At 49.2% G+C, this 9,858-nt stretch overlaps 1 protein-coding gene across 1 annotated transcript in view; it reads left to right on the plus strand.

The window, feature by feature from the left end:
- CTDSP1 (CTD small phosphatase 1) overlaps window positions 1–9,858 on the plus strand; it is a 28,242-nt gene that overhangs the window by 12,468 nt on the left and 5,916 nt on the right. Inside the window, exons 2-6 of the mRNA XM_035127732.3 lie at window positions 2,330–2,478; window positions 5,549–5,650; window positions 7,031–7,087; window positions 8,385–8,477; window positions 9,089–9,274. Coding sequence (XP_034983623.1) covers window positions 2,330–2,478; window positions 5,549–5,650; window positions 7,031–7,087; window positions 8,385–8,477; window positions 9,089–9,274 — 587 coding nt within the window. The remainder of the gene's footprint in view (window positions 1–2,329; window positions 2,479–5,548; window positions 5,651–7,030; window positions 7,088–8,384; window positions 8,478–9,088; window positions 9,275–9,858) is intronic.

Raw genomic sequence — 9,858 nt, forward strand, 5'->3', positions numbered from 1 at the left:
GATCTCAAGCCAAGGGGACCTTTTCCCATCACCTGCTGCTGCCTTTTTCCTTTTTAAAACCGGAGGGGACAGTAGCTGAACCCGGGACCTTCTACGCACAAGGTAGGTCCCCTGCCAGTGAGCTATGGCTCCTCCTTTGCATCTTGGCATGTTGCCGGAATAGCAAGAGCTCCATTGGTTGGGACTGGCAGAATTGGGGACCTGGAACAGCAGGGAGCTGAAAAGGCAGCGACTGCAGAGATGGGGATTGCAGGAGGGCCTGCCAGCTCCCCGCCCCCTTGCACCTCCTTGCCTGGCTGGCTTCCTTGGCCGCTCACTCCCAGCCCACAGCTTTGGTGTCTTAAGATCCAGGCCGTTCCAAGAGGAGAATCTCATTATCTGGGGCCCGGATTATGGAGCGGGAGCTGCTCACAAGCAAAGGGATTAGATGTGAAAGTGAATTTAATCCAGAACCTTGGCAATGGCATGTGATTAAAAACTCCTCAAGTACTCCAGGTGCCTGGAGCATGTGTGTGACAGGAGAGAGATTGGCAGGTGGCAGGAAGAGCGAGACCATATTTCCCATCTGCCTAGACCCAGAAGAGGATGTTTGTGTGAGAAGTAGGAAGATAACATGGGGTGATTTGTGTGTGTGTGTGTTGTTGTTGTTGTTGTTGTTGTGATAGACAAAAGGAAGGGGCCTCTGCAGCACTTCCGTTCCATTGAAAAAGCCAAAACCATGGAAATAATAGCAAATATTTGAATCCTGGTGGGTCTTTTACCAGGTAGGATTTGAGCCTTTTTAGTCGGTTTGTTCCTTCACTGCCCATCCCACCCACAGACCCTCCTCCCTTACCTAGATTGTATCAACATCCCACCCAGTGGCCCCTCTAGTCCAGCATCCTGTTCTCACAGGGGCCAACCAGATTCCTGGGGGAAGAAGCCCTCAAGGGGAAACCGAGCACAAGAGCCCTCTCCCCTCTTGTGGTTTCCAGCATCCAGCATTCCTGCCTCTGATTGTAGAAGCAGAGCAGAGCCATCATGGCTAGTAGCCATCGAGAGCCTTCTCCACCAATTTGTCTAATCCTCTTTCAAATCCATCTAAGTTGGTGGCTACCGCTGTTTCTTGGGGGAGTGAGTTCCATAGTTTAACTGTGCTCTGTGTGAAGCAGTGCTTTCTTTTATGTGTCCTGAATCTTCCACAATTCATCTTCGCTGGATGCCTACGAGGTGTCGGATGGCGAGAGAGAGCGCAAAACTTTTCTCGATCTGCTTTCTCCATACCATGCATAATTTCATAGAGCTCTGTTGTCACCTTTCCTCTAAACCAAAAGTCTCCAAATGCTGTAACCTTTCCTTGTGCTCCATGCCCTTGATCATTTTTGCTGCCCCCCTTTTTTTGAAACTTTTCAAATTCTGTGCACTCCATTTTGAGGTGACACAACCTGACCTGTATGCAGTATTCAAAGTGCGGTTGCACCATAGATTTCTACAATGGCGTTATGATATTGGCAGTTTTGATTTCCTTTCCTAGTGCTCCCTAGCATGAAATTCACCTTTTCCTCAGCTGCTATCATCCATTGACCTTTCTGGTTCAGGGCTGATGGGAGTTTTGGCGCCACATCCGGAGGGCTACAGGCTCCCCATCTGTGTCAGAGCAGTTGGCCTGCCTATATTTGGCACCTCCCATCTCCCATCTTCCTCTCTAGTCAGCCGGATGCATGGATCTCTCTAGCTGACAGAACTGTGGCCTGCTTTTGGTGATGGGTTGATTTGGGTGTCTTCCAAGGACCTGTGGCTGATTCTACTTCCCATGGTTTAGTCTTTTCTCTCTCAGAATGGCAAGTGTACGTTCTTGACCTTGTGCAGGAAGCCACAGCCAATACTGGTTCCATGGCAGATGTGTCCTTCTCATACACACAGTTGAAAACACACCTGCTTTGTGCACGTGCAAAGTGTTTATTTGGTGTGCGCCTTAAAACTATGACCCACAAAGGGGAGGGAAAGCAGATATCCCTTGGGCCAGGAACCTCTTGTTGTTAGCACCCCCTGTTTTAAGACACTTGCAGGAGTTTTCCAACTGTGTTTAGGGCACTTCTGAACTCTGCAAAGGACCAAAGGGATAAGATGGACAAAGCGCAGAGTATATTCAACAGTGGCCCAACCTGTACCATGTCTCACCTGCGAGACTGAGTCTTATGGGCTGGGCTGTGGAAAAATACCTCTGAAGCAGCCAGGCCTGGGAGCGGGGAGAATAAAGAAGAGGGTTTGACAGCATAGCACTCCCTTCTTATTTCTACTTATCTCTGTCTTTTTATTCCTTCATCCCCCTCCCCTCCTTCTCATGCAGGTGCTCAGAACCCATCACCTTCCAAGAAGCCCAGGAACCGTAGCATCTTCCAGTCCCTCTTCTGCTGCCTTTGCCATGACAACTCGGAGCCTATCCCTGTCAACAACAATGCCCCACTCCTGGTGGAGGAAAATGGATCGGTGCCCAAGGTAGGCCCCAGCTGGCTGGCAGATCCCTTGCTTTAATTGACCAAGGGAAGGGTTAAGTATCTAGTGGGGCAGGCCAGGGCTGGTTTCTTGGGCGAACCAACTATTTAGACTTTTGCAAAAGACACCCAGTTGGAATTAAAGAGCAAGGGGGCCTTTGAGCCTAGGAATTAGTTTTCAGCACCAGAAGTGAACGGACCTCATAGCCATTTCGCACAAAAGTTCGTTTCTGGTTAGCCTCCTTCATTTTAGCAGCCTAATTTAGATGTTGCCATTTTGCTGTTCTTGCTGATAAACATTTGGGGAGTAAGAAGCCTTGTCAATCCGCTGCAGATGACCCAAAGATCTACCATTCAATCCTGATCTGCCCCTCTGCTCACCCCTCCCTTTAGGGCAGCAAACTTGGTTGATTACAGGAGTTCCAAGATTTTACAAAAAAGGAACATTGCCTCCCTTTCCTTTCCCCTCCAACTCCCAGTCTCTGCTTCTCCCCATCCATTCATAGTCGTGGTGCTTTTTTAAATTTCATTTTGGGCAAAATTCCCAAGCCTTTTGAATGGATGCAAATATTTTCAGTGTCAAAACCATTCAGACCAGGCTGCAGCTAGGAGAGTGCTTAGAAATCTTAATGGGCTTGGTCATGTGGCATGATGAAGCCCCCTGTGCGCCTTGCAAGAGACTTGGAGTGCACATTACAGATCATTTGATATGCATTAGTGACCCTTTTCCACACATTAACTGGCCTCTCGTCCTTGCAGTGAGGGCACTTGCATTCTACAGAGGCAAGGTTTCTACCTTGGTACCCCAGGCATCGGGGCAATAGACCTTTACATTTTCCTTTGCTGTAGGAGCTGAGGCAGGCTCAGCTCCTCTTTCCACCCCCCTGCTGGTCCTGTCACATGCCCTCTGCACTCCCTTGCTGAGCTCAGCAGGATGTCCAATGTGCCACATGACAGGTAAGGGGGAGGGGGGCAGGTGACAGGATGGGGGGAGAAGGAAATGGATGAGTGCCCCAGATGCAGCTGCCTTGAATTTTAAAAAAGGAGAAGCAAGAAAAGTGGGGGGGGGCTAATGATTAAGAAATGCAGAGCTCTCCAGTTACACAAACACTGTGCAGACATTTTATAACTATGGAGTATGAAAACTGACAAATAACGGATGAGCCACCCCCAAAGGAATAAACACAATTTTGCTGCAGGTGAAACAAATATCCTTTGGTGGCTCTCTTAGGCAAATCCATGACTAGCTTTTGTCTGTTTTTAATCTTTGTAGTGCTCTGATGTTTTAAGGATTTTTAACCATTGGTATAACATGGAGCTTTTGCATTTATAGAATCATGGAATTTGGAAGGGGCTCCAAGGTTCATTTAGTCCAACCCACTACAATGCAAGAGTCAGAGCTAAGGAATCCCTAACACAGGGGTCAGCAACCTTTTTCAGCCGTGGGCCGGTGCACCGTCCCTTAGCCCATGTGGTGGGCCGGACTATATGGGGGAGGGATGAACGAACTCCTTTGCCCCACAAATAACCCAGAGATGCATTTTAAATAAAAGGACACATTCTACTCATGTAAAAACATGCTGATTCCCAGACCGTCTGCGCGTTGGATTGAGAAGGCGATTGGGCTGCATCCAGCCCACGGGCTTTAGGTTGCCTACCCCTGCCCTAACATATGGCCATCCAACCTCTTTTTAAAAACCCCGCACCAGGGGGAGCTCCTGTTCCTCAGTCCCAGCTCCTGCCAACCTAGCAGTTCAAAAGCATGTCAAAGTGCAAGTAAATAAATAGGTACCGCTCCAGAAGGAAGGTAAATGGTGTTTCCGTGCGCTGCTCTGGTTCACCAGAAGCGGCTTAGTCATGCTGGCCACATGACCTGGAAGCTGCCTGCGGACAAACGCCGGCTACCTCGGCCTATAGAGCGAGATGAGCACCGCAACCCCAGAGTCGTTCGCGACTGGACCTAATGGTCAGGGGTAGGTACCTTTACCTTTACCTAATGAAAGAGAGCCTACCCCCTTGGTTAAGTACTATTTAAGCCATCTTCTTATTTGTCCTTTCCAGGTTTGTTGTTGGGTTAGATTTCCTCTTTTCATGAAGCCAGGGGCCTAAACACATGGCATGCTGCTTGGGTTAGGTTGCCAGCCAAGTTAGGAAGAGCACTGGGGTTTTTGTTAGCCCAGCACTGCAGAACTATCAGCTCTTTTCAAACTGGTAGTCAAAAGTCCAGTGGATTCTATAGTAGAGCATCTTGATCCTTGTCGCTAGTGCCCTCTGGTGCCCAGTTAAAAAGGTAAAGGGACCCCTGACCATTAGGTCCAGTCGTGACCGACTCTGGGGTTGCGCGCTCATCTCGCATTATTGGCCGAGGGAGCCGGCGTACAGCTTCCAGGTCATGTGGCCAGCATGACAAAGCCGCTTCTGGCGAACCAGGGCAGCACACGGAAACGCCGTTTACCTTCCCGCTGTAGCGGTTCCTATTTATCTACTTGCATTTTGACATGCTTTCGAACTGCTAGGTTGGCAGGAGCTGGGACCAAGCAACAGGAGCTCACCCCGTCACAGGGATTCGAACCGCCGACCTTCTGATCAGCAAGCCCTAGGCTCAGTGGTTTAACCACAGCGCCACCTGGGTCCCCAACTGGGCAACTGGTGCCCAGTTGTATAATTGCAAATGTCTGTGCTTTGTTTCAGAGCAGAACCTACTCCCACCCCAATGTGAGCCCAATGCAGCTGCTGCTCCTCCCCAAAGTAGAACTTGTGACTGCAGGTTCACAAGATGGGGAATAGATTGGAGGTGTTTTTTTGTTTTTGTTGTAAAAAGATGCTCCAGCCCCCAGTCCCTTTATCTTCGTGCTACCTTGGACTTCATCATTGCTTCCCAGGAGAACTGTGTCTAAGGTCTTTATATCAGCCACAGCATCCCTTAATACTGATTTGGGACTTGGGAGTCAGCACAGGTTCTGAACCCACCACTACTACCACCCTGCTAGCTGTCAGTTTCCCTTGCAGCATGACTCTGTGCCCTGCACACCTTCTCACAATATTTCCCCCTGTGTGTGTATGTGCTTCTGCAGGCTACTGTCAAATACCTCCTGCCAGAAATCAAGCCTCAAGATTCCAGCAAAATCTGTGTGGTCATTGACCTGGATGAGACATTGGTACATAGCTCCTTTAAGGTTAGTCCATTCTCAACTGTTTTGCGCACAAACACCCCACTACCTGCTCTAGCCCTTTGTTGACTCTCCATCCAGATGGCTTTATTTATTTATAAATTTTAAGAGACTTTATACTCCACATCCCCACTCTTTGGAAATCAAGGAGGTTCACATGATTATCCTCTCCTTAGTGCAGAATCCAAGACACCATTTAACTCCTGCCTCCGTCCCTTTAATGACTAGCGCCCCCCCTTCCTCCGCTTCCCAAGTTTGGGAATAAAATCCAGAGGTGTCACTTCCCCCTTTCTCTTCCCTAATCCAATATTCTCATCCTTCTGGTCCAGAGCTAGGTGAAGCACTTACAGAATGTGTAGCTCCATTTATCAGCTTGCTCATCCTGAGTTGCGCCGCATTTTAAGTACATTTATACCTACTGGTAGCTGTCTTTAGTTTCATGATATAACCAGGCTGCCACAATTTGATATTTCCTGGGTAATGGAATCTGCCGTTCAGCTTTGCAAAATCTGGAGGGGTGTTGTTGTTGTTGTTTTTGCCTTTACCCATTCTCCTACCATGACAACATTTTAAAAGATGCAATAACAAAATAACAAAATTCCTTCCAGTAGCACCTTAGAGACCAACTAAGTTTGTTATTGGTATGAGCTTTCGTGTGCATGCACACTTCTTCAGATACACATGCACATGAAAGCTCATACCAACGACAAACTGAGTTGGTCTCTAAGGTGCTACTGGAAGGATTTTTTTTAATTTTGTTTCGACTACGGCAGACCAACAAGACTACCGACCTGTAACTAAAAATGTAATAGTTTCTCTTTGTTGTAAGCCACCTTTTGTTATTGGGTAGCATATAAATCCTGGAAGTAAAGGCCTCTGGATTCCTTTCCTGGCAACCCCAAGAGCCCTGGTTGTGCTTTGCCCAGGAACAGCCCTAGCTACACCGTACAGACCTTGTGCTGCCTTTTAGCAGCTGGTTAACCAGCTCTTCTGGAGCAGTGGGTAAGGCAGGGGTGAGGAACCTGTCCCTCCAGATGCTGCCAGACTCACACCGACGCTGACCATTAGCTCTGCTGGCCAGGCGAAGGCTCCCTTTACAACTCTGTAAGAGAGGAGCCATCTTCAGTTCCTGCTGCCAAAGATGTGTGCTAGTGCCAGTTGCCTTGAGGGACGGCGGCAGGTGGAGAGGAAGTACAGTGCGAGGGAGAAAATGGCTCACTTGCAGGAAGCACCAAAGTCTAGAGATGGCCTTGTTGCAGAAACCTAATCTTATATGATGAGAGAGTATAGTACGGCTATGAGAATCAACCCTGGTAGTGGGGAAGATGTGAAGAGCAGAGGAACCCAGTAGAGGAGGTCTAACTTCCCAACTCTGTCCCTTCCCAGCCGGTGAGCAATGCAGATTTCATCATCCCAGTGGAGATTGACGGGGTCATGCACCAGGTATGGATGCTGTCGGGAGAGCCTAATGGGTAAAAAGAGGGGTTCTGGTATTGGCAGTGCTATTCTCAAAAGGGGGTTGCTTCATTTCCTAGCTGATGTTGAATCACCAAAGGTGACTATGGGGCAGTCACTGGTATGCAGTGCTCAGGAAAATGAAGGAAACCACTTGGGGGTCAGTTGTGGTGGAGGATGGGGCTGAGCTTTTGCACCACTTTCGTTCATGTTTGCCATCCCTACTTAGAAAGGCGGTGGCCAGGTTCAAGTAATCCAGGATAGGCTGTGAATACGGCAGTCAGCCTGTTCTCGATTACTTGGCCTTGGAGGCAGCCAGCAGCACCAGCCAGGATGGATACAACAGCTCCGTACCATCAGCCTTTGAAGAGGAACTTAACCACTGAAGACACTTTCCAGGTGCTTTGAATGGCTCCTGGGTGATCTAAACCAGCCACACCATTTCATATCACACACTTCGTACCTCAGAGCGGACATCTAACCGTGGAGCGCTGCATGTTGAAATGTAGGAAGTAAAGGAACCTCTTGCTCTGATGTACCAAGTTGCCCATGCATGGAAGCCAGCCCCAGGATACTGGGTGGAATCAGGATACTAGATGAAAACTCATAGAATATCTTGTCTTGGTGTGTGAGATTCTAGAGTTGGATTCCAAAGGCTAAGAAAGACCGCTAGTGCCAATCTTTCATGTAGGCCTGGATAAACTATCCTTCGCGGAAGTTTCTCCAACCTGTCCTCGAATACTAAGAACTAATATTAAATCTGTGTTGTATCCTCCTTTTCCAAGTTCTTCCCACTGAAGCTTTGGAGACTGTCTGATTTTTGTGGCACTTGACGCCGGACATATGTGTTTTGGACTTGGGCGTCTGTACCTGAACAGCCGCATGCTGCGGTTGAGTCATAGCTTAGGGGACAGAGCACCTGCCCCGGGTTCAGTCCCCATCATTTCCAGTCTGGAAGGATAATGTGACAAACACCTCACTCCCCAAGCCACTGCCAGTCAGAGTACGGAGCACTGGGCTCAATGGACAAATAGCCTGATTTGGTATGAAAGGCACCTTCCAAGATCTCTGTGTGCTCCTTGGGCAACTTTTTTCCACCAGCCAGTCTCTTCTTCCACTCTTGGGGTTGATGCTCAACCTAAACCTGCTGAAGAGAAGAACAACATGCTACCCATGGTATTCGCTAGCCAGGAAGACTGGGTGGGGACTCCCCATGCTTCAGCTAGCTAGTGAGCGGATCTGTGCCCTGCGACCCCACCTCCATACTCTCCCTTCACCTCCCCAGGTGTATGTCCTGAAGCGACCGCATGTGGATGAGTTTCTACGACGGATGGGTGAGCTCTTCGAGTGTGTGCTCTTCACCGCTAGTCTGGCAAAGGTGAGATTCTCCTCCTCCCACCTCCACACTGAAAAGGGTGATTGTTGACTTCAGACTCCTCCCCTGCTCCTACCACACCCAGATCAGGATAGTGGGCTCCATTGGGGATACTTGAGGCACTGGGGGGGGGGAAAGCAAGCTGCATTGGGCAGGCAAGCACTGATTTTTCTTCCGTAGTCCAACAGAAATACAGAGCCCTTCATCCCTCCTGTAAGCCTGAGTAGAGAGGGTTAGCCTCCCATCCAGGATTAGAGCTGGATTATCATCAGGAGAAGACAACTTTTTAAAGTGAGTGTGTTGCAATAAAGCATTTGAAGGAGCTTGAACGTAAAACATGAGCACTCCAAGGAAAGGGTTTGTAGCGATCCTTTTCCTCTAACCCAGCCCCGGGTCTTCTACCTGGGAAAGGGAAACTGGCCAAGAACCCTGCGAATACACACACTTACCTGCTGGGATGGGAGAAACGGAAATCTAATCAGAGGAAGGGGATGTGGGCTTCCGTGGATGCCAGTGGAGCAGTTCCATCCTGTCCCATCCCCTGCAATAGGCACACACACCAATGCACCACCTGAGTGTGGTCGTACTGACTCCCCTTCTCCTCCCAACCCCAGTATGCAGACCCCGTGGCTGACCTGCTGGATAAGTGGGGAGCCTTCCGTGCCCGCCTCTTCCGCGAGTCGTGTGTCTTCCACCGTGGAAACTACGTCAAGGACCTCAGCCGCCTGGGCCGCGACCTCACGCGGGTCATCATAGTGGACAATTCGCCTGCTTCTTATGTCTTCCACCCTGATAATGCTGTAAGTGGCCAGGTAGACAGCAGCTTCCTGGATTTAGCTGGAAATGCCGAGCGGGAGGAGGGGGTTGTGTAGGCAGAATTAAAAAAAAAAAAAGCTGTACGGGCTCACTTTCTCCACCCTGCTGCACAAAGCTTAAAATATACAGGTGGAGAACAGAGCAAGGGGGGACCATAGCTGTCAAGTTCTCCCTTTCTAAAAAGGAAATTCCCTTATGCTGAATAGGCTTCCTCGCGAGAAAAGGAAAAACTTGACAGCTATGAGGGGGGACCTCAGTGCGATGGTGCACATGCCCATTCTTTGGGATGACCTCTCGCACTCGGCTGCAGTGGTTTCCCTTTTGCTCTTCACCAAGTTGGTGCCGTCCAGCCCTTTTGGACTACAACTCTCATTGCCTGCGGCCGATGGGAGTTGGATTACTAGGATCACCGAATTTATTCAATTTACATCCCACCCTTCCTCTCACAGGAGCCCTGTAAGAACCTCGTAGTAAAGCATTTAAAAAATAGCTAAGAACAACCACACACTCTCAGCCAGCGGTTGCCGGGAGCAGCATATTTCAGACATCAAATGCCTGGGCATTTAAA

Source organism: Zootoca vivipara, chromosome 1, assembly GCF_965207765.1.
Source record: "Zootoca vivipara chromosome 1, rZooViv2.hap1.1, whole genome shotgun sequence".
NCBI lineage: Eukaryota > Metazoa > Chordata > Lepidosauria > Squamata > Lacertidae > Zootoca > Zootoca vivipara.